This window comes from Mytilus edulis, chromosome 8, assembly GCF_963676685.1.
Source record: "Mytilus edulis chromosome 8, xbMytEdul2.2, whole genome shotgun sequence".
Lineage (NCBI taxonomy): Eukaryota > Metazoa > Mollusca > Bivalvia > Mytilida > Mytilidae > Mytilus > Mytilus edulis.
This window is the reverse complement of record NC_092351.1, coordinates 74,168,994-74,195,530: the sequence shown is the minus strand read 5'-3', so window position 1 is coordinate 74,195,530 and position 26,537 is coordinate 74,168,994. Positions and strand designations below refer to the sequence as shown.

General features: G+C 32.2%; 1 protein-coding gene and 1 long non-coding RNA gene across 3 annotated transcripts in view; one reads left to right on the top strand and one right to left on the bottom strand.

Moving 5' to 3' along the window:
- LOC139486250 (transcription intermediary factor 1-beta-like) overlaps positions 1-26,202 on the bottom strand; it is a 73,466-nt gene extending 47,264 nt beyond the window's left edge. Inside the window, exons 1-4 of one of the 2 annotated variants that reach the window (XM_071271036.1) lie at positions 26,085-26,201; positions 24,955-25,818; positions 22,662-22,709; positions 21,868-21,895 (exon numbers count right to left, since the gene is read on the bottom strand). In XM_071271036.1, the coding sequence (XP_071127137.1) occupies positions 21,874-21,895; positions 22,662-22,709; positions 24,955-25,718 (834 nt within the window). In that variant the 5' untranslated portion in view covers positions 25,719-25,818; positions 26,085-26,201 and the 3' untranslated portion in view covers positions 21,868-21,873. Of the gene's footprint in view, positions 1-21,867; positions 21,896-22,661; positions 22,710-24,954; positions 25,819-26,084 lie in introns of those variants that run through there. The other variant, XM_071271034.1, reaches the window with a different exon arrangement.
- Positions 11,418-19,284, top strand: LOC139486245 (uncharacterized). Its single transcript, XR_011655529.1, has 5 exons — positions 11,418-14,091; positions 14,871-14,921; positions 15,330-15,383; positions 16,441-16,528; positions 18,617-19,284. It is a non-coding gene; the product is annotated as an uncharacterized lncRNA (long non-coding RNA).
- Positions 26,203-26,537: the final 335 nt, after the last annotated feature.

Genomic DNA, 26,537 nt, shown 5'->3' with positions numbered 1-26,537 from the left:
CTATCAAATTTTATATTGATTTATATTTTAAAACTGTCCGCATTACGATTCTTGTATGTGCATTCTTTTGCTAATTGTTTTGACATTTCTCTGAAGCAATATTGCGACAGTCATGATAGTGGATGTATGTGGAGTATTTATATATTACACTTGATACATTATTTCAGGGACGGTGTTCCATATCATGAATTCAGTTAGTCTAAAAATACGACGGGTGTCCCTCGAGGAGCTGTTAACCTAGTTTTCCGGTGGTATTGGAGTTACTTTATATTTTTATGTAATGGTTTGTCTTAGTTGTTTTACTGTTGAATATTGAGATGATTTATTTTAATCGACTTTTCATTATGATTCTCCGTCGGTATATTTTCTCGCTTTATTATATCTTATTCATCATGTTCATTTGGATACAGTTATTCATGTTAATACATAATGATACGACCCTTATAAAAATGGTAGGAGGAATCACCGATCAATTCAGTAGGAACAAGAATGTGTCCTCAGTACACGAATGCCCCACTCGCACTTTCATTTTCTATGTTCAGTGGACCGTGACATTGGGATAAAAACTCTAATTTGGCATTAAAATTAGAAAGAATATATCATAGGGAACATGTGTACTAAGTTTGAAGTTGATTGGACTTCAACTTCATCAAAAACTACCTTGACCAAAAACTTTAACCTGAAGCGGGACAGACGAACGAACGGACGGACGAACATACGAACGGACGAACGGACGCACAGACCAGAAAACATAATGCCCCTCTACTATCGTAGGTGGGGCATAAAAATACGTGTGTCCATTGTCATGATTGTATTCCCTGAATTTTTTTAGATAGGAATTCTATTATCTAACAGTAGTATGATTACTGTGGGCTATAAGATATCAAATGTCTACCTCTTGAAATACTTTCATGTGCACCAGTAACTCGCAAAACGATAAAACATATTTATTTTTGTTTTCCCGCCAGCAGTTGTCCGCTTGAATATACAATACTGGAGGCAACGTTCCACCTTGCAAAAATTATAATTCAAACATTAAACATGTTATTTTATTTATCTTGCTCATTCATTACTTGATGTGTCAAAACAGGAGTTTGTTGTCCACTAAATAGCTGTAGCTGACTAAAATAATTGCAAGTATATAATACTGCCTTAGCAAGTACAGTATGTCCAATGAACATACACACCAATATGTGTTATTCCTCCCTACCGTGTTGCTTTTAGTTGTTTTGTCATCGTAGTTGTAATGTTTTCCCCCTTCTTGATGTGGTATGGTATATGCTATATTTGTAACATAACCGAATTAAACTTCGATATTAATTATGAAAAGACAAAATATTGGTTGAAATCCATGTTGCTTTTTGTATATCAAGATACATTGTATTAAGAATGTCCCAGACACCCGCAGAAGTCGACTTAAACACATACGTATGCATGTAAACACATATAAATTTTTCATAAATTTTATATTCAATTATAATGCAAAATATTCTATAAGAATACTAAACCACCGAGGCTGTACCATTTTAGTAGGCTTGACTTCTAACAGATAACAAAAAAAAAATGATATTTCTTTTTTTATGTCTCTTCATGATTAACCATGAACTTAATACAGTAGTTCATCCTTAAGGTGGAAAAGTAAAGATAATCGGTTTAATAGATATTACTATCTAGTAATAGCATAATTTAGTCAGTCATAATGTGAATCTTTTCAGTCAATATAATTATGTATGCACAAAACTGATAATCTGTGTATCGCACTATTTCGGATCATTTCTACTGAGGGCTATTTGAAATTTTCTAGTTTGAATTGTTCTATATTTGCATTGTTGTTTTGTAATATTTATAGCTGATTATGGACATTGATTTTACTCATTGTTGAAGGCTGTGTGGTGATCTATAATTGTAATTTTTGGTGGCATTGATCTCTTGTCACATTCCAGCACTCTGCAATGGTGGTTTCTATAAATTTATCATTTATGATTATGAAATACATGCTTTTCTATTTCAAATAAATCTATACAAGTAAAGGCAAAGGCAGAGATAATCGTGTGTAAAATAGCAGAACAAATGTGTCGTCAAATAAAATAATCATTGTAAATGACATTAAAACAATGACATGATTAAACAATTCCTAAATAATTAAATTAACCTATACTGAGCCAAAAAAGTTTAGCAACACTTTTTTTTAAAAAATTTTTTGGTTGTTTCTGGATTTTTTTTTAATAAACATCATTGATATAATCCTTAATATTACCTGTATTTTTAAGCAGTCGTACTTTTTCCAGGTGATTGATTTTGCGCCATTTTAGCTTTGCGCGTGTAATTGATGTTTTACCTTCTGTACCTGTACTTTTAAGACGAAATTTAATTTGTTTTTGCACTAACGTTCAGAAACACACCATTGGTAAGAAAAACACATAAACGTTTGAAAAAAATTGCATGGGGCGTCAACCAGGCCTCTCCGAAAATGACCGTCAGATGGCTCTTGGAATGGTTGATGCTTGCATGAGTGTTACTGACGTAGTGGATCGATTTAATGTGCATAAGTCAACAGTTTATAGACTAAAAAACAGTTATCAACAAATTGCAACAGCACTGGATAGGTCAATATGTCGTAGACCAAAAACAACCATCGTCAAGGGAGGAGCGCTACATTCGCTTTACGTCAACACGGGACAAGTTTTTTGTGGCCACAACAGTAGTGCATTGACTAAGGGCAGCTGCTGGTGTGCCTGCCAATACTTAAGTGATGCCCTGAAAGCATGGTCGAGAAATTGATTTTGAATAACACAATACTCAATTCCGCTTTTTGACCCTCTCGCGCTCCATACAAAAAATATTCTAATGAATATGCGTGTTAAACATACATTTTGCTTCTCACATGTCATAATTCATAAAAACAAATATGTAACCCATAAAAAACGACAACCATTGAATTACAGGCTCCTGACATGGAACAGGCACATACATACATAATGGGGGGGGGGGTAATCATGTTCGCGGGATCATAATCCTCCCCTAACCTGGGACAGTGGTACAACGGTACAACATGAGAATGTATTTTGTGACTTTTCAAAAGTAATCCGTTTTTTCTTCTTTATCCTGTTCACTAGCCCAAATATATTTATTTTATTTTATTAAAGAAAACCGATATGCAATGACTTTGTAAACTATGCTCAACAGCAAAATAAACTGACCATCGCCATTTTTTTTAGTATATGTCTTAGGCAGCAACCATTTCATTTTCGGGGGGGGGGGGGGGCAAACAATTGATTTTCCCATAAAACGACAAGACAAGACAAACTATTTTATTTTCTCAGTCATAAACGTGTACAATAGTAGCCTTTTTTCTCTCTCGAGCCTTTGGATGTTGATTTTAAGAACGAAACCGTATTAAAGAAAATTGTAGTATGTTTTAGTAAAAAAAAAATATAGGTTGCTGTTGCTTTTTTTAACGCAATTTTGTACTTAATAAAAGTATCTCCCATGCCTATCAATTATGCAATAAAAAAAGTATCACGCAAAAAGTAGAAAATTCTTTTGAGGCCTATTAGGTCTGAGTAAACTATGTTAATTTTCCTTTTATGACAATGCAGAGTGAACGAAGCATCTAGTAATAAAACATATCGGCTGCACACATCGATCAATTAGATTAATCATAGTTTTAATTTTGAATACCATATTATCTTCATAAAATGTCTGTGCCAAAAAAAATCGTTTTATAACCCCAGCTTCACAGTGCGTGATTTATGACAACTTGCCGCTGGGTGCGTAAATATTAACACCGATGTGAAGTGCCTACTTCTTAAAGCTTTTATATAAACAAAATAATTAATGCATTTGTACATTTTGATTGGAATAGGTATATTAATATTTCTATCTGTTATTAAAGGATTAACCACGATTATTGAGGGAAATCCTCTCGTTGTGAAAGTAGTTACTATCATGCGTGTTAACAATGGTTAAGGAATTTTTGATTCTCGGACTATCATTTTTTTCGACATTCGATTTTTATCTCAATATGAACATTTTTGTTTTTAAATCCTGTTATTTTCAATGGGAACCCACAATAATTATTTAAAAAGTTCTTGCCGCCTCCACCTCCACAAAAAATGAATAGTCAATGTCTAATATAAAATCATTAATAAAATGATATCGTAAGATATGCTTTAAGTTTACTCGGGGGTGGAGAGGGGGCACTTACTATGCAATGAGTGACAGAAATGGGCCGCTGGAATAGGTTAAAATTTCTTGCTACATGATATATAATAGTTGATAAATTCAAATATCAATTATGGGTTCATATTATCACTTGCTTGATAATATCAGAAGTATCTGAAACAAATCAGATGCCAGTATTTATTTTTAATGCGGTTAAACCACAGTCGACTTGTAAATGCATTAGCTATTTGTCAAACTAATTAATCTCTATTATTCTAATGTAGTATTTCCACTGATGCTAGTCATAGATGCTATAAATCCGATTATTTTGACATTTGCACCTAATTACCATATCCAAAGGTTTGTATACATGAAACACTATACCATTGATCAGTGGCAGATCCAGAATTTTTCACAAGCCGGGGCCCACTGACTGCCTAAGAGGGGGCCCGCTCCGGTCCTGCTTCAGTAATTCCCTATATCATAATCAACCAAATTTAGCATCAGTAGTCAGAGCTCATGTTTTGTCTGTTATTGTGTATATATAAGCCGACCCTAAACAAAATTTACTTACTTAGTACTTACTTTTCTTAATCTTACGTATACATGTATATGGGTTATATTTAGTTTTTAAAGATCATTAAAACCGAATGTTTTTTTTTTGTTTCGATTTGTTTTGTTGTAATAATTCACTACGTCAATTGATAAAAAGCATCAATATAAATACAAACATGTTTAACCCCGCCGCATTTTTGCGCCTGTCCCAAGTCAAGAGCCTCTGGCCTTTGTTAGTCTTGTATTATTTTAATTTTAGTTTCTTGTGTACAATTTGGAAATTAGTATGGCGTTCATTATCACAGAACTAGCATATATTTGTTTAGGGGCCAGCTGAAGGACGCCTCCGGGTGCGGTAATTTCTCGCTACATTGAAGACCTGTTGGTGACATTCTGCTGTTGTTTTTTTATTTTGTCGGGTAGTTATCTCTTTGACACATTCCCCATTTCCATTCTCAATTTTATTTCACATATTTAGACGTTATAATAACCCCTATCTAATAATTTCACTTTGACATTAGTTATTTCGTTTATTGATTTGTTATGGCCACTTATATTTCTTATTTGCCGTATTGCTTCACCTATAATAAATCCTCGGAATACATGCTGTGATTGACAGCTACTTTTGTATTTCTGTGTGTATAGATATAATAATTAGTTTCTTTAAAATGTATTTCAAGGTCAAGAATGCCAGGTGTTGTAAATTATCAATTTTTACAGCGGATGAGGGCATTCCGGTGTATTGCTATCGCCTAGATTTCCATTACGTAATATTCGTTTTGGTTTTTTGAACCGATCTATAAACATGATGAAGACATCATCAAGTGCAAACTTATATTCCTTATCGCTTGTTAAAAATCCATTACTCATCACATACTTTTTTTGAAAAGATAAATTAATAATATTAAAATGTTTTGTTATACGTATAAACATTTAGTGAAAAATCATTCAAAATAAATATGCACACGCATGCGGTAGAATATCTCAAGAACGTTTGCAATCTTAAGCAACGATAACTCAACCATGCACTAGCACTGCACTATTATTAATATAGAAGAATATAATGATATACAATGAAAATACACGTAACTGTAATATACAAGTATTAATATACTATATAACAATAATATACCTGAGTAATTATACGGATTTGTATCACGTACTTCAATATAATAGTCATTACGGTGAGGATGAATTCCCTGTCATCAATTTATCTACGCACGAACTTGTCCAAGAAAAAAATTATATCTGCACATAAAACCTCATTTTCAGGTATAGATATGGGGTTTTTTCTGAGACAAGTGCTTCTCGGACCATTCACAAGAACTTGCGGTCATCCGATTTTCAGTATTTCAGTACTTTGGTTTCATTCTTCGAACAGAACCCTGCATAACTGGATAATTTTGGGTCAAGGGAAAACGTTACGTAGCCCTAAGCAATAAACCATACAGGCCTCATTTCGTAGCATATTATGTTGAAGTAGATTTCATATTATAACTTAAATATTTTAGTTAAATACAATGACGATGATGGCGGCCTAAGGCTCTTCGCGGTTTTATTTTGTATTTGTTTTTGTGCAGTAGTGTTGTGTTCAATTGAAATAACATATATTGTATACTGAGCATGTTTAGTGAGAATATAAAAAAGAAGATGTGGTATGATTACCAATGACACAACTATCCACAAAATACCAAAATGACACAAACATTAACAACTATAGGTCACCGTACGGCCTTCAACAATGAACAAAGCCCATACCGCATAGTCAGCTATAAAAGGCCCCGATAAGACAATGTAAAACAATTCAAACGAGAAAACTAACGGCCTTATTTATGTCAAAAAATTAATGAAAACAAATATGTAACACATAAACAAACGACAACCACTGAATTACAGGCTCCTGACTTGGGACAGGCACACACATAAATAATGTGGCGGGGTTAAACATGTTAGTCATGTTAGTAACTCCGGAAATAATTATACTGAATCTGATCGTTCATGTAAATCATGAAACAAGACATTGAGGAATTAGCAGATGGGAATTTGTTGGGATAAACTTCAGATTTTGCGGTCATTTAATAGTTATCTCGTACATTACTTAATAACTATCATGCAATCGTTGGTCATTTTATTTTCTCAGGAGGATTGATTACTACACAAATTGTCTGTTCACTACTGCATGGCTATGTAAATATTTCTAAATTAATAAACTATGGCATGAGAAATAAATCATACATGCAGAATACTTGCAGTTTTAATAAGTTAAATATTGTTTCTAGATAAACATTGTGGTCAAATCTATAGAGACAAATAAACTTATGACGCTTGAAAATAAAAAAAAAAATCGCAAAGGCTTCAACGGAATAGTGATTTCTGCTGTCATTTTGAAAGCGTAATGTTGACTGTAAAATTGAATCCATGCATTTATCTGTAAAATACCGAATTACCAAAAGGATCAAACCATTTCTGTATTTACTATTTCATGACTTTGGAGATTATATTTTATCAAAGTAGCATTATATACCATGGAGTTTACAAAAGTATAATGTTAAAAAAAATTACCTAAACTTACTTCAAGATGATATGTCCTTCCCACAAGATAGCTATCTCGTTCCCTCAAGATGCTATGTCGTTCACTTAAGATACTATGTCGTTCCCACAAGATAGTTATCTCGTTCCCTCAAGATAATATGTCGTTTCCTCAAGATATTATGTCATTCCCTCAAGATACTATGTCGTTCCTTCAAGGTGTTATGGTGTTCCCTCAAGATGCTATGTCGTTCCCTTAAGATAATATGTTGTTCCCTCAAGATGTTATGTCGTTCCCTCAAGATACTATGTCGTTCCTTCAAGATGTTATGTTGTTCCCTCAAGATGCTATGTCGTTCCCTCAAGATACTATGTTGTTCCCTCAAGATGTTATGTCGTTCCCTCAAGTTATTATGTCGTTTCCTCAAAATACTATGTTGTTCCCTCAACATAGTTTTAACATTGTATTGATATTGCTATGTTGAGGGAACGAGATAACTATCTTGAGGGAACAACATAGCATCTTGAGGGAACGACATATCATCTTGAGGGGAAACATCGTTTCTTGAGGGAAAGACATAATATCTTGAAGGAACGACATGATCTCTTGAGGGAACGACATATCATCTTGAGGGAACAAGATGACTATCTTGGGGGAACAACATAACATCTTGAGGGAACGACATAATTATCATCTTTAGGAAACGAGATATTTATCTTGTGGGAACAACATAGTATCTTGAGGGAACGATTTGAAAGATCGTCGAGTCCAGTTCGTAAAATGTATGCATTTGTTTTTTGAATGAAGTAAAGCGTTTCCAACGAGTTTTTAAATCTAAATTATTTTTAAACAATCTATAGCTCCATTCGATCATATTTTTCATCTCGATATCCCTTAATTTTATTCAATATATATATTTTCAAAATACAGAAAAGAAGATTAAGTTTTGTTGAATCGACCATGAGTATAGTATGTGATATTTTTTTTCTCATTGTTAAAGACCTACGGGTAGCCTGTAAATCCTTACGACCGCTTTATTGTAATGCTTTTGCGCCACTTTGCACACAATGCAGTGATTTGTTATGTTAAATCTACGCAAAAAAAAACAAACCCAACAACATTTAACTTAGAATAACTATTTTATAACACTAATTTTAAAAAACGTGCATACATAAAAGTAATAGTTATGAAAAAAAAACATGTCGTCATATATTTATTCTTTACATGTAATATCTTCATCAGTCGTTCTGTTCATTTTTTTTTAAATACTGTGCCATGTCACACATCAGATCTAGACCAATTACTATAAAACATACCAAAAAGTAATTATGCTGTTTTACCATGATACTATATAGATAAAATTTCTCTGAAAAAAGTTTAATACCGTAAATAATAGTTAGTTTTCTTACGCTTTTGTTTTGTATGTGTTTGATAGCTAGCACAGTATTACATGTATTATGCATCATACTAGATGGTTGTTTAATGGAAAGAGTTTTAAAGTCGAAAATAGTAAACCACTCATATATACACTAGCTTTCATTCATTTTATAACACGGATATCATTTAATATTAAACGTTTCCGGGCAGTTGAAGAATCAAACCACATGGGATCTTTCTTGTGTAGCTGAATAAAGGAGTGGTGTAGTGCATACACCTTTCAGATGATGTAAAATGTAAAACCAATTGACAAGTCGATTACTAGTTATTGTATTGATATATGTCAGAGATAATATAGTTTCTAATGAACGAACGAATCATTGTAAATGTAAAATTACTGATCTTTATCTGCGATGAAAACTCAAGTTAAAGCTTGTAGTAAAAATTATAACAACATTACCACATCTCGCGTCTGAGACAGTAAACATATTATGATACAAACACAAGCTATTTTATCGTAATCATAAATAAACAATTATGTATACTAGTATACAAAAATCTGGAAAACCAGATAGGTTCATTATACATGCACCTAAACTGGCCATTCGTTAAAGAGCGGAACAAATGAATACCATGTAATACTCTATGCTTATTCGTATTTATACATTAATTCATAAAAATCGTTTGTAAGTGAGTAAAACGTTTTTTAAGCGTCTTAGGATGTTTATTCATGTTGTTTTTAGGATTTTTGCAAGATATTCGGAATCCTCTGGGTTTTTTTTATGTACTTTCCCAAAATATTTTGCCCGCTAACCCCTACTTTTATATATTTTCATAATGTTATTACACAAAGTTCTATTTAAAAATCTAATAAAATCCTTGTTATTTTTTTAAAAGTTTTTGTAAGAAAAAAGGTGCAAATGTTAAATGTATGAAAAATTTAGAGAGAATGATTTCCCGCCAAATTTTCAATGCCCTTTTTTTTTTATATTAGTTCACGGATGATTTTGGCAGTCTTATTGTTTTACCTTTATTCCTCCTTTATTCATAACCATTCTTATTTTTATTTTAACTGTTGCTGTGTGCAAATTAAGGACAACCGATAGACAAATGCAATAACATCAATAATTTAAGACCTCATTAAAGATTAAAACAAAATTAAATTACATTAGACACATTTAAAACTTGACGGTGTCACCGTCAAGTTTTAAATGTGTGGAAATGTGTCCTATCGAATAAATAGAATAGAATAGAAGAGAAGAGAAGCAGTGGTGGATCCAAGGTTTAAACCCCCTTTTTTTGGACGATCAATGCATTTGAATTGGGACATGTAGTTGGACCCCCCCCCTTTTTTTGTCGTGGGTCATGAACCCCCCTATTTAAAATGGCTGGATCCGCCCATGAGAAGTTTAAATCGGGGTTACATGAACATTACAAACATAAGCTTGGCAGTACTAGTAGAGTTTCGTATCAACATTGCTACCTTTCCAATTTAAAAACATTAGCATAATACATATCTTATCACGCTTAAGGACTATAGTCAACTTCATGTGCTACATTTGACTTTTTAAGATATACGCATTTAAAAGATGATATATTCTAAATGTACACACGTTTTATGCTCTTAGATAGCAAAATAATTTTGTGATGACTTTAGCCATTATTGAAAGCCCTGTCAGTAACTTTTGCAATTTAGCAATTTTAGACAACATAGACATTCTATCGTCTTTATTCATTGCAATGGAAAAAAAGAAAATGTTCTGTACCGTTGACAGTACTAGAATCACATACTATACATATGTATTCTGCGTGCAGAGGTATCAGGATGCATCTGTCTAGTTATATTTGTAAAATGTTAGGGAGCTACCATTTGATTTTTATTTTTATGGGGGGGGGGGGGGGGGGGGGGGCTAGGATGAAAAATCTTGTCCTGCATTTTTTTTTAGTTTTAATCTCTGTCCTGCCTTTTTATTTTTCACTTTATCCGGTCCTGCTTTTTTTTCTTAGTTTATCCTGACTTTTTTTACATAAATTGTCATCCTGACTTTTTTGCAAGTGTCTCATCATGCCTTTTTTTTTTTTTAACTCAAAACTCCTGTCCTGCCTATTTTTTTTCAAATTTCATCCTAGCACCCCCCCCCCCCCCCTTTCCCCCCACCCATAAAAATCAAATGGAGGATCCCTTATCTAGTATAAGATGCATCTGTCTAGTTCTATTTGTAAAATGTTATCTAGTATACGAATAAATACGTTGCCTTGAAGGATACTTAATAATGGACAGCTATACAGTATAAACTGCTACTTTTTTTGTATTTCAAAAACATGCAAATAAACGTTAAGCATGCAATTATCAGTTAATCGATCAACGTTTTTTAAATAAAGTTAAACGGTGTTTGTATATTCGCTTATATTATATTTCCTTTATCCTGCAATCAGCCAACTATTGTACAAACAACAGGTACACTAATATTTCTGTTGTTGCTTTATTTCTACTTGTTCAAATTAATGTTCTGTTGTCCGACTTCCATATTGAACGAGAGGTAATGCGGATATATTTTTTTACGTAACAGTTAATTTTTGGGGTCCGCGTTAAGCTACATGTCAAATTCTTTGAAAAATAAGGGACACATTTTTTAGATTTTATACTTTCAGGATAAAAATAATATACGTTTATTTTCGGAGAAAACAAATATAAGTACTTGCTACGAGTCTGAGAAAAGCTCGGCGAAGTTAGTTTTTCGTCATGTTTCGAATGCTCATACACATAAGTTGTATATTTTCCGACAATGTCCATATATCATATATCTATCACACTCGGGGAGAAAATAGATACATGCGTGGAATGAAAAATGTGCTGAAAATACACGTTTGCAATATTGGAAATTCCTTTGTGGTTTTAAGGAATGGTAATACTTGTTTTACGCACTTGAACGTAACCTTTATTGCTTTTTTTCATAAAGTGTATATCATATTATGCGTACATTCGCCATGATAACGATTTTAATTTGAAAATAAGTTGAAATAAAATTATACATACCTGTCCCTTTTCTGTCTCATCTTCGCTGTCGCTAAATACGGCATCGGATATCATAAGCATTGAAAGAAATAAAAAGAACACATTTTAAATTAGGAAAACCATGGTGGAATTATAAAATCGACGATTATTTCAAAGTACACATCTAGACCGATGTGGGCGTGTCAAATACCGGCTGTTTTCAAGAGAAGGGTCAAATTTTAACTGTGATTGACATGCAGGTTAGGGTGAGAAGTATAAATTAGTGTGAACATATTATTAATTAAACACTCATTGGTAGGATATTCATTAAGGCAAGTTGGGACATTGTATTAAACAGTGGTGATTTTTATCTTGTGCTTGGACGTTTCAAATGGGGAAAAATAAAATATATCATACCTGGAGGATTAGGATTTTTTTAAAAAGGTACTGTAGCTTAAGTTAACTTAGTCTTGGCTTATGCCAATGCAGAAAAAAATGAGAACGATTTTTTTTTTATAATTTCACATTTTTCTAATTTAAAATTACATTTTTCAATACATTTTGTAGTTTTGATTGATAATTATTTTTAGCGTTTGGGCAATCAAAAGCTGACATCCACTATAATATTATAGCCAAAAGTGATGAAAGTTGCATTAAACACCAACAAGTAATCAATAAATCTTATAATTTCAACAGTTCATTAAAATTCACTTTCAAGAAAGTACATTTTGCTTGGTTTCAGTTATTGTTTTAGAAATGTTAAAGACTTTAAACGTCATTATCCACCAGGGTGCGATAATGACCGGAAATGGTTTAGTACTGGTCATGTGTTAACGAGAAATTTTATTTTTCTTAATTGACGAATTTAACAGGTTTTCTTTTTTAGATCACCTGGCCCAAAGGGCCAAGTGAGCTTTTCCCATCACTTTGCGTCCGTCGTCCGTCGTCGTTAACTTTTACAAAAATCTTCTCCTCTGGAACTTCTGGGCCAAATTAAACCAAACTTGGCGACAATCATCATTGGGGTATCTAGTTTAAAAACGTGTCCGGTGACCCGGCCAACCAACCGAGATGGCCACCATGACTAAAAATAGAACATAGGGGTAAAATGCAGTTTTTGGCTTACAACTCAAAAACCAAAGCATTTAAAGCAAAATTAATCTGTTTATCAGGACAAGATCTATCTGCCCTGAAATTTTCAGATGAATCGGACAATCTTTTGTTGGGTTGCTGCCCCTGAATTGGTAATTTTAAGGAAATTTTGCTGTTTTTGGTTATTATCTTGAATATTATTATAGATAAAGATAAACTGTAAACAGCAATAATGTTCAGCATAGTAAGATTTACAAATAAGTCAACATGAACGAAATGGTCAATCGACCCCCTAAGGAGTTATTGTCCTTAGCAGTCATTTGTAAATTTTTACTAACATTTTCCACTGAAACTACTAGGCCAAGTTCATTATAGATAGAGATAATTGTAAGCAGCAAGAATGTTCAGTAAAGTAAGATGTACAATCACATTTCCATCACCAAAACACATTTTTGTCATGAATCCATCTGCTTCCTTTGTTTAATATTCACATAGACCAAGGTGAGCGACACAGGCTCTTTAGAGCCTCTAGTTTCATTTTGTTTCAAAATAGTCTACTATAAAAGATACATTAAAAATAATAATGAAGGCAATATATGCATTACCGAAAAGATCAAATCTAGAAGTTTAGTTATAGCACTATATACATGATATATAATAATGACTTTTGCGTTATAGCCAATTATTTTAACATCTAAAATAGATGTAGCAAGAAATGATCAACAATACGCAATTTGCACATAAGTTACAAATACTCAAATTATCAGTAACAGGATGAGTTTTACCAATATTTTACGTTTTTAAGGAAATGCGAATGTGAAAGCTATCCACCAGAGTTCAAAGCATTAAATTGGTAGTAAGCTAACTTTTCCTATAATCTTGAAAACTACAATAGCTAGAAAAATTTAAAAGGTGAAACAATTTTTAAGAAAAGGAAAATATTAATTCATTTATGTTGTTGTAAAATTGGCATTGATGCAATTGTACTTTTAACTATATTTGACTACAAATATTTGCCTTGAAATGGGTAAATACGTTTGCCCTTAAAATGTCCGATGTAATTGCGTCCTAGATTTTAAATACATGATATACATCAATTCGCAAAGCATATATTTTTTTCTAAATATAACTGAACGCGATCAGGTTCAAGGCTTTATGGTTTTTGTTAATACTAATCTTTATTGCAAAATTACACCTATAAGGGTCAAGCAATACATTTCGTTGACTTATTTGAATATTTCAGGTTTTAGAAGTGGATGGAGAGGTTCAAAGTGTTCAGCTTAAAGATTTCGATACACAGAAATCCTTATTTAAAGACCAGTTCAAAGGGACTTTATTTTTTTTTTAACCTTCTTAAAGGCGTGGAATCATATCCGTGGTAAGACTTTTGTTAGTCATTGAACATGTAGAAATTAAATGGTAGCTTCCTTAGTAACACAAATAGATAAAAATAAATAGATTAATTTAATTCTTGAATTGGACAGCAATACAAGAAAAAAATAAAATGACCTGGGATTTAGTAAGCTTAATATATATCTAAGATAGCTACATAGTTTGATGAAAATCCAAGTTGATTTGAAAAAGTTATAAAAAAAATTAAAGATGCCTATCTGAATTTATATAATAATTTTAATTTTTACCTATTGTAAAATTAAATTCTTTCATTTCACAGCAATAAAATAAACTACCTAATAAGCTTGAATTTTGTAAGATCAATATTTAATTTAGTTAGATGGGCTGATTTACACCAGTCAAAACTAAATTTGAAGGTCAAGACTAGTCGAGACAGGTCGAGACTAGTCAAGACAGGTCGAGACTAGTCAAGACAGGTCGAGCATTGGTCAAGACCATTTCAGACTACACAAAGATCATCAAGTACTGAATCAGACTAATTAAGTAAAGTCGAGACATAGTCGAGTACACTAAAGTACAGTTAAGTACAGTCGAGACAATGTCGAGACTAGTCGAGTAAAATGTGTGCTCGATTTTACTGGTCGAGCACAAAAACTGGTCAATTCAGACTCTGAGCAGTTTGTAGTGTATGCTTACTGCTGATTGTGCGGTTAACCTTTTTAATATGATAAATTGAACCTCAAAATAGGATTTTATTTGTAAAAATGTGACAGTTTTTATCAAAACAAAATATTATTTTGACAGGAAACAGAGATGACAATTGAGCTCGAGTCAAGAACTTTACATGCAAACGAGGTAAGTTGAGGATGAACTTAGGTGAAATTAAATAAAGCAAGAATTTAAGATTGTTACTATTACCCGGAAGAGCATTGGATAAGCCTCAAAATAAGCTAAATACATTGAAATGTCATGGAGCTCATTTCGAGATATTTGATTTTTAAAAGATGGCCGGATAAGGCTAACTCAAACTCTGTGTATATATCTGTCTGACAGGATTTATCTGACCTTCACCTCATCATGCTCATTGTCATCATATTTTAAAATGTCAAGTTTATGCAATACTTGTAGTTAGAGCTTATTCTTTAATAATTTCCACATGAAATCAGTGATTAGTGAATCGGACGAGACGTTTCAGTATGTGTGGTTAGTCAATTAAACAAAACACTGATTACTTTGATTTACGGAACTCAATTATTTTCAAAGGAAATGAAGATACCTGAGAATCAGATAAACATCAGATCATTGGAAGTAACAAATGTGAGTATGAAGTATGAGTATGTTTTATGTGTTTCTGCTAGTCCCATGTCGTGGATTATGAAATAATTTACTGAAACTTAGATTACAAAATTGTAATGCCTTGGGCAAAGTGAATCAGTGAAATATATAACATGTGTATGCAATGTAGTTTTAAGCTATCAACCGTTATATTTCTGTCTTCTCCGCAAAATATCAACGAGCACCTAAAACAAAAACATAATTTTTATATTTATATTATTTTTAAGTTCAGATTTGCACGTTGTGTTATAATTCAGCTTTCTTTGGAAAACCGGTTGGGATCCAGTTCGCGGAAAAGGTGGGGAGGGGGTGTAAACCTGGAACATCATGATACATTTGCATTTTTTGTGAACTTCAAAAATAATCTAATAATTATTTCCAGTAATGTGTCATTGCTGGAATGATTTCACACTTAATTGAAATATTTGTTTGTTTTTTACTTGACGTTAAATTAGGCCACATTTGTACATGTTAAATGTCTGTCCCAAATCAGTAATTTAGTGGTCGTTTTGGTTGCTGTTTGTGATCTATGAAGCATTTCTATTTATCGGCCGTTGATATTCACGTTTAAATTTGTATGCCCCACCTACAATAGTAGAGGGGCATTATGTTTTCTGGTCTGTGCCTCCGTTCGTCCGTACGTCCGTTCGTTCGTCCGTACGTCCGTTCGTTCGTCCGTGCGTCCGTTCGCTTCATTTTAAGTTTTGACCACAATTTCACGGTCCACTGAACATAGAAAATGATAGTGCGAGTGGGGCATCCGTGTACTATGGACACATTCTTGTTTGACATTATGTTAAATCGTATTTTTTAAGCTTACACTACGGCATATGATTGCTTATTGTTGAATATTGTACAGTAAAATATAGCTGCTTACATCCAAATCAATTTACGTCTATGTGATATTGTCACTAGAAATCATACCACATCTTTGTATTCCTATTTAGTTTAAAACATATCATTTTAATAAAATTAAAAGCAGCATTCAAACAGAGGTGAAATTCTAAAGAAGATTACATTGTTTAAATTTTTTTCTCAGGATTTCGCAATGAACGAAAAAGTAATGGGCTTCTGAAAACTGGAGAAGAAATGGTATAATGCAACAGTCCTAGAAAAAACTAAATCAGGTAAACCATGATATACATTAAAGAGAGATTACAAAAGAACGATGAGTAATGAGTTGATTGATTGTCAGGTAGTTTTTTTTTGTTGTTTAAGGCCACATTGTGCACTCTAGGCTATATCATAGATATAGGAAGATGTTGTATGTGTGCCAATGAGACAAGTCTCCATCCATGATTTTTTTTTATAAAAGTAAACAATTATAAGTCAAGGTATGGCCTTCAACACGGAGCTTTGGCTCATACCGAGCAGCAAGCTATAAGGTGTCAGACCACCAATTACTCCCTCAAATTTAGAACGTAAAAGTAGGCCTACTCGGGACAAAAAATAGTGCATTTGATGTCATTGTTTACTTAAACTACACAACAAATTTGCAGAAATGAAACTTTTGGTGAAAGAGAAATATATTAAGACCATTTTGAGCCCAAATTTACTTGTCTATGAGTTAAAATTAAAAATTGAGGATTAATGCGCTCCATAGTATACTAATTTAAGATTTCAAGAAAACCAGGGGTTATTTTTAGCGGTACATCCATTCGGAAGGTCTCTTCTTTCTTATATGGCTTTAAAGGTATGTCGAAAATTGGAATGAAGAAAGGTGATACCTGTACGATTCAGGACATACCTGGTTTGTAAGAGGTTAAACTTAAGATAAAAAAATTAGAAATCTATGAAAATTGCAAAATTTGGTTGAACAGATAGGGACTTTTAATTGGTGGTCTGACACCTTTTATAACGGGCCCAAACAAATTACTAGTGTTAAACAATTCAAACAGGAAAACGAAGAGCGGTCTAATTTATATAAAAATGACCGTTTGCATTTATTGGCTGAGAAAATTGGCGTATCTGGAGAGAACACAGAGCATCACATGTCCAATCAACAGAAACAATGCACATATCATTCGAAGTAAAAGACTCACTAAGGAGTCAACATTTCGATTAAGGGGGTTCGCGGGTCTAAATCATTTATATAGGATTTCTCTATATTTTTCTATAAATGAACTTTATCTTATAGTTAATAGAAAAATAAAATAAAAAAGTAGGGTCACCGTTCATTTACGCTCACAGTCTGCCTTCAACAGAAGCATACCGTCGCTGTTATGCAAAAACCTCGTATCTAAGGTTTTGATAATTTTACACCAGGCAGTAAAAACTGAAATCTTTTATCGCTTTTTTAGAATTAAATATGTATGTTCCTTTGTATGCCAAAATATCTGATCTTTTAACCAATCAATTACCAAGACTAGCAAAACTTTCTGCTACTATATTGTATTTTCAAAGCTTTTCCTTATTCTTAAGCTAATATATTAGCGTTTAGAACCTGAAATTGATTAAACTCTTCCTGTTATAATGTCAGCTGCCGGTTTTGAAATACGATATTTTCGCACAACATAATGTCTCACCAATCCGACTACACTTTTTCGTCATATGTCAGAATTCGGATTAATGATTGGTTAGAAGATCAGATATTTTCGCATACAATGGAACATACATACTTAATCCAAAATAATCGATAAAAAGATTTCCGCAAAAAATTGAGATACGAGGTTTTTGCATAACAGCGACGATACATTTGTATAAAGGTGTTTTTTTTCTGTTGAAGTAATAGGAGAAATAAAGATAATATCGAAATAAAAAAAGAAATTTATTACAGAAATCGCTCAAATTTTACAATAATTTAGTTTAAGTACAGCTCATATGGAAATTATATTAAAAAATATATGTCACCGATGAGTTAAAAAAGATATTTCAATTTTAAAGCCAAAAAATGGCATTTTTCCACCAAAGGGAGATAATTTGGAACTTTTTCAATGATGTATACATTTTAAAAGTCATCTGGGGCCAACACGAATTGATTGTTTTGAATGATTTTTGTACCATATGATAAAGTAACAACTACAAAAGGTAATAAATAAAATTTGTAGTGAAAAACAATTGTTTAATTTTTTCTTTAATTTTTATACCCTCGAGCCTCCTTAAGTCTAGGGAAACATCATATGAAAGGAAAGATGTATATATGTTTGATCTAATTGTATATGCATAATTTGTGTTTGGTTTTCTGTCCCTTTGATTGGATAGTCTCTATTTTACAGGTTACAAAGTCGTATTTGCAGACGACAACTTAGTAAGAGTGTTAGGTCTACAGAATCTACGACAAAAGACATCGAGATGAATTCAGCTGAAGGTGTTTTGTTTAACAAAACACTTTCATATATATATGAACTAACAAGAAACTCACAAGTCATCTGATAATGTTCTCAAAACAGGATATAATAAACAATATCAACAACAAAAGGAAGCTGTATTTCCTTGTCCTTGAACAAAAGACATTTAACATCAGTCAAATGATCCTGTATATTTATACATGTATACAAGAATGAACAAGGTTATATATGTTATTTAATTTATATTGGGACATTATCATGGTATCTTAATGACAAAAAAACAAACATTCACATAATTAGCTTGTTTGGTCTGAATGTGCTTGTAATTTAATATGACAAACTGTATGTAGAATAAGAAGTAATTATCACACCATCAATGAGACAACATCAACGACGAAAATAAATAGATAAAAAAAAGTATGCAAAAATCATCAACAACAGATAGATGTGCGTAGAATCGCCAAATGTGTTACAACATTATGCACATAAAGCTGTTCAATATAGTTGCAATATTAAAATATGTAACAATGTGTCATAGAGCACTTTTTATAGTAATTAGTAAACACAATCCTAGCATATTAAAATTTATGATGATGTACTTGTGCAAGTTATTGAGTTTCACCATTAACAGAATTACTTTTATAAATTCACTAAAACATAACCACCGTTTACATACAGGATAGATATTTTCTGAACATCAACAGCTTCAGGAAAACTATTTGAAATTTGAAAATATCGATATTTGGTATAACAAATTGATTGGAATTGATTTTTAGTAGTGCGGTCGGTAGTGTCTGCTTATTACATTTTAAACAACCATAGATTTAAATTCCTTGTTTGTGTGCGTTTTGTGGTTTTTGTGGTTTCGTAAGAATATAACAATCCCTTGTGTTTTTGTTGGTTCTTGTTGCTTTGTCTTTGGTTTTCTATGTTGTGTTTTTACTATTGTTTGTCTGTTGGTCTTCTTTTTAAACCATGGCGTTGTCCGATTATTTTCGACTTATGAGTTTGAATTTTCTTCTGGTATCATTTGCCTCTCTTTTAAGGAGGTCTGTTCCTACTGATGACGATTTAAAGTAAGCTCCTCGTGTTTAAAAGCAATCTGTATTCAAAACATTCTGCCTTCTTCATACGGATAACCACAAAATATTCAAACATTTTGTCAGGAATCTAATGTTCAGTAGATGTCGTTTGTTGATGTGGTTCATAAGTGTTTCTCGTTTCTCGTTTTTGATATAGATTAGACCTTATGTTTTCCCGTTTTAATGGTTTTACGCTAGTCATTTTGGGCCTTTTATAGCTTGCTGTTCGGTAGGAGCCAAGGCTCCGTATTGATGACCTTTTTATACCTATAAAGTTGGTTTTTTTTACAAATTGGGACCTGGATGGAGAGTTGTCTCATTGGTACACATTTGTTTCATAAGTAGTCAACTGTCTAAACACTGTCTAAATTTCACGACTTGGGATGACAGTTTTAGTACATACAAATATTTGATTTGCCGTAAATTTGAATCGTATGAGATTATGGGGAAATTTCCCCAATTTGAAGTCAACAATATCTAATATGAACATGATGAGATTATGGGGAAATTACCCCAATTTGTAGTCAACAATATCTAACATGAACATGATGAGATTATGGGGAAATTTCCCCAATTGATAGTCAACAATATTTTCTATGATTTGAACATAATGAGATTATGGGGAAATTTCCCCATTTGATGGTCAGCAATATTAAAGCTTGTATTTTCCAATTAATAATCTTATCGTGGGAATTTCGGCATTCTGATGTTTTTGGTTGTAGATGTGAATGTGGGGATATTTCCCCATTCTAATGTTATTGGTTTTATATGTGTAGTGTATGTAGGGATTTTCCCCACTGGTACGTTTTTCAATTCAAGAATACTAGTTTTCTTCATTGAGTGGGTAGATTTCCTCAAATTTGATAAAATCATGTAAGCGCATTTCCATTAACTTATAGATTTGTTGACAAAAAGTGTTTATTCCAATTCACATCGTCAACCGAATTTGAAACCACCAAAAAAGAGAATAAAATAGAAATTCTCTTTTTCAAATAGAATGCGTTTTAAGTAAACTTCAACAACACATTTGCAATATATAATGGTATGACTATTGTTGATGTGAGATAGACTTTTCTTTTTTTATGCATTAAAAGACGAATGAATGTGATATGATATTTTAAGGTAAATATGTGTTACTTACCCAGAAAAACCGGGACTGCAATAAAAAATTACATAAGAAAAGTTTCAGCTGAACAAACATTTATAAAACAGTTTTACTGTGTCTGGTATAAATATAATCTTTTAGTGATTTCTATCACATACTGTATAATGGAACGTTTGCTCTAATATAAGGCACAAAATATAATTATAATTGGACTTAATTCAGTGGTGCATTCAAATGATGCGTTCACAATTAAAGTGTAACTGAACTATTTGTGAAAATCTTAATCTGTCGTAATATATTCAACAATAAAAATTAAATATTTCAAAATTAACAGCTGTCCAAAAAAAAATATGCTTATTTAGAATCATGCAAAAAAAGAAATTAAAGCTAATCGAATTGAACGGTCTATGTTTAATGAATTATTTACATTATTTAAGTAATGATAGTACATGAGCTATCTTGTTAAACTGAAGATTCTCTAAACTATGTACCATCAGTATGGATTTTCATCAATATAAAAAAATACACATAGACTGAATAATAAGATCACAACAGAGCTATTTAGTTTTGTATGTGAATGAAACAATCTTTATAATGTTCAAGCACTGAAAAGAAAAAATAACTTTAATACATACCCGTACTTTCGTGTTTCAGGTTCATTCCTGTAAAACAAATGGCATACTTGTGTCTTATTAAGTGTTTTTGAGAAGTAACAAATCTTTACTTTAAAACAAGAGATGCATGTATGTACGTTGTATTCTTATATATATTACCGGAATAACGGTTCAATACAATTAGAAACGAACATTTCGAGATTGTGCTACATTCGGAATATCTTGTCTTCTACATTTTGGTGTTGGTGTTGTCTTTGAATGTTCGAATGCTTAAAGTTTGATACCCTGATATACTAATAATCAGAAGAACAATTAAAAAAAGGTTAATTCAAACCATCTTTGTTTTCTGTAATCATGGTAATTATACATTTAAGTACACTTTACTTACGTTGAAATCTGTTCATTCCTGTAACAAGAATCCAATAAATATATCAAATAACAATACAGTACAAAACAATTGAAGAGTTTGTTATTTTGTTAAAAAAATCCAAACACATGTATTTGTTAGCAAATCATGGCAGATTGAATTAAAAAGGACAACAAACATTTCACCGAAATACTAATTTCAAGAACGTGGAATGGTGTGTATTCATTTAAGAAATACACATTCATTGCATCTGTCCAGATTCACTAAATAATACTCTGCATATTATAAAAAAACACATTTTAAACGCATCATTGAACACAGTTTGCATGGTTTTTAGTTCTAGTGTGGGGACTGTTGTGTATGCACTAAAATCAATCTTTTATGGTCAATAGGAAAGTAACATCTTCCAAAATATTTGCACCAAAAACAGTAAGGCATGTTAATGTTAATGTAGATACTTTTTACTCTTATTTTGTAAGCAGTCAATATAATACTTTATTGTATCTGTTAAGAACATGTGTAACGGTGTTGTTTTGTTTAAGTTGATTACAATTGCTCCATTAACATGAACATATTCTGATTAATCCGAATTGACTTCAATATAATCACTCATGGGAGACAATTTACATATACTATACAATATTATTACAGATGATAATGTCAGGAATGACAATCTCTTTTATATTACTTCTAAATTTACCAACAGTCTTGAAATGACGTTGTAATAATTCAGAAAAAAACACCCCGGACCAACCCAGATAATTATAAAAACAACATTTTCAATGTTGACATTTTTATTACTTACCCACAAGAACAACATGTGTATTTGTACTTCTTTTGTGACTCTGGTGCCCTGAAATATGATCATCAAAAATGTAAATCTTATTTTTGAAAAAAAAACATGCTGATATTTGCACACTGCAAATAGCAAAAGAAGTATATGACACAACCGTATTTTTTTTGGCCGAAAAACGTGTTAAAATTTACAACAAAAACATTGGTATAGTCAAGTTCCAGGCACATTTTCGAAAAAATCATTTGTCATAGCGGACCATACGGTATAGTTTTTTTTTGTATCTAGTTGAAACCCTTACAGTTGTCTGTGATTGATAACATCTTTTTTTATAAGAAGTTAAGTGAATAGTTGTCTCATAAAACATCTTATTGTTTTAGATAGCGTCTAGAAATTCACCGCTTCTTTACAAATATCCAACCATCTATTGGTGATCAACATATCATTGTTCGTTTTTCCACAAGCTCTGGTTATGACTTTAAATGAAGGACTGGTGGACTGAAAATTTCGGCCTACTGTCTAGAATTTGTGTTGTGCTTTTAGCGTTGTCTTAATATTCAATGGTGAATGGTTATTTTTATAATTTTTGAATTAGTAGTATTTGTATTACCATGGAATTTGTTGGTTTTCAGTTTTTTCCTTTATCGCTTTACCTTCCAAAAATTTAAATGATTATGAACACCAGGAATTCACAATAGATAAAAACAGTTTTTAGACAAATTTTCCGAAGCACATTTTATATTAAAAGATTTCTAACATAACTTTTGATTTTTTAGTCCTGTATACCACATTCCAATGTCAAATTATAATTTTTTTGATCGACAAAATTTCTTCCTATGTGACGTTTTACATTTTATGACGTCAAATAGGCGAAGAAATGAATCTGGTTTTTAAATTTGATAGACGCTTTTTGTGCTTTTTTGTTAAACATTTCTCACTTATGAAATATTGACACAGTAATGACTTCTGTACCAATATTTTGACTATTCTAGATACCTGTTATGTCTGCATCGATGTAAATATAACAGAATAATTTGATACGCCTGTCATGCAAGTTAGAGATTAAGCGCTATAAAACAAGGCTCAGTCCACCATTTTCTACATTTGAAAATGCCTGTACCAGTCAGGAATATGACAATTGTTGTCAATTCGTTTAATGTGTTTTATCATGGATTTTTACCATTTGATTAGGGACTTCCCGTTTTGAAATATTCTTCGGAGCACACTATTTTTGTGGATTGACTTTTTATACCTAATATTAACAAGGACATATACAACTAGACGATTTAAAAGTTAGCGATGTTTTGTAGGTTAAATATGTGATGTCCTATATATTTCATATAAGCAAAAGTAGACGTTCTTCTATATATTCATGGTTTACATTTAAAGGAAATGCTCAAATCGAAAGATGCCGAAGAGCTGTATAAGTATAGGAGACCACGTACCGACAATTAAAATCATATTTTTTTAAAACTTTTCTTAACGATGTTGAAACGTTTATTTTTTTATTTTATTTTTATTTTTACAAGTTTTAAATCTAAAGCAGCAATACCAGATACTTGAATGTACTTTGTGTCGTTCTATCAAACTGTCTGTTTTCATTTTGTTCTGTAGAGACCTTTTAAATTGTGTTGTCTCTTATAACTGAGGTACTATATATGAAAAGATGTGGTACGAGTTTCAATGAGACAACTCTCCATCATAGTAGTATGTAGGCTCCAATCAATACAATGACGTCCAAAACTAAACCTTCGTCGTATTATAATGAGTGTACGACACTAGTCTGTTTCAAACAATATATAACAACACTTTCTTTCCAAGGTTTGTAGTATCAATCCTGAAGATATTTCGTTATTATCTTTTAGCCATTCTAAAACCTGCTTTACATAAAATTGAGAAAGAAAATGGGGAATGTGTCAAAGCGACAACAACCCGAACATAGAGCAGACTACAGCCGAAGGCCACCAACAGGTCTTCAATGCAGCGAGAAACTCCCAAACCCGTATATATGTTTGCCTTTGAAGATAAAAGGTTTTTGTCAACAAAAGCTCGAAAAGGTATCAATTGAAAGCATTATTATCTTGTGTAGTTTTGTTTGTCTGTTGGTTTTTTTTTTTTTTTTTTTTAGATTTGTTTGTATTTTTTTTCTCGGTTTATCTGCCCATTTGGTATCTGTTGCTCCTATTGCATTGCAACATGACACACCTACAAATTACACGGAAATCCAGTAGTCAAGAAATCATTTCGTATACCAATGCAATTGTTAATACCATAATTATTCCTTTTATTCGAATCGGTTACTTACTTAAACTGCATCTCTCCGAATAGGCTGTCTATTTCTGTGCCTGAAGGCTTTTTGTTTCTGTATGACACATAAGACCCTTCGGGAACTGGCTTTAAATCTATGTTGTCTACATCAACTTTAAGTTTCTTCAGCCTCTCAAACAATAGAATGTCTGCCATTGTTTCCATTTCCTTGATTTTCCTTTCCCATTGTTGACAGTTTTCGATATTTCTACGATAAACTTTGGTTAGTGCAGTTATATTTTGTATAGTTTTTTGTTCCTCGTCATGCAATAGCCTAACAAAACTGCCTACTTTCTTATCAATCAAATTCTTCCAGTAGTTCCCCTCCTCAGTAATGGTCTTGATGACTGCTTTGACTTCGTCACGGTAGGTTTTTGTTTCTTTCTCTATTTTGCTAAGGTTTACCTTGGATGTTGTTACCTTTGCTTCTATGTTCTTGACAACTTCGAATCTGAGTTTTTCAGCTGATTTAGTAAGATCTGTCATCAAATGGCGACTGTGTTTCTCTACGGAGCAAATTCTACACACAGGAGTATCACAATCTTGACAGTAGAAAAAGTGAATTTCTTCATGTTCTGTACAAAGGAGTTTTTCTTCCTTGTTGATATTTGGTCCACTTAAAAACGTGTGGTTTTTACAAGACTTCGTGCGTAAATGAGATGATTTACAGCTTCCACAAAATGACTGGTCACACTGTTGACAATAATATTCACCAGGTCCAGCAGTACAAATTTCACAAGTGGAAGCAGCAGCTTGAGCCATTTCTATATTTAAATATAAGTCACCTGTGGCAAGTTCATGTATATGTCAAGCGTAGTTGTGATCAACAATCCAGACATTAAAGTAAAGGTTGTTTCATAGTCTAAAAATAGAATTAAACGTAGTAAGATACACTTGAGTTATTGAAATAATTTATGATGTTGATGTTATTCAATAAGTTGACTTGTTTGTTTATTAAATACATTTTTGTAGCGACTGTTTAAAGCTAATCGACAAAGGTAAGTACATATGTCAACAGTGCAATCAATTTCTTAATAATGTGCGTCAATGTTCACCAAATCTAGATAAACTTTTGTTCAGTAATGTGTGTTTCCATTGTTAATACCGTTTCTTTTAGTCATTACTCACCTCTTACTTTGTTTAAGTTATTTGTATGATAAATATCCGAACGTAAACTACCACTACTGGTTATATATACTTCCCTGTAGCGATACGAGTAACTCTGTCTATCACATGATAGTTTAAAGTAAGTAATCTGTATGTGATCAATACATACGCGTATTAATCTATTTATAAATCCTGTCTACTATTTATATCCACTATAGGAGGTCAAAAAGGCAAAAATAAGTGAAATGAATAGTAACAATCTCATAAAAATGTGCGTCAATGTTCACCATATCTAACCAGGTTATCTTTTAGTTTGTTTCCCTCAGTTTTACTTTGTAACCCCGGATTTTTTTGGTTTTTTTTTCTCAATCGATTTATGAAGTTCGAACAGTGGTATACTCTGTTTAAGTTGTATGTGTGATAAATATAAGAACGTAAACTTCCGATACTGATTATCTATATTTACATGTAGTG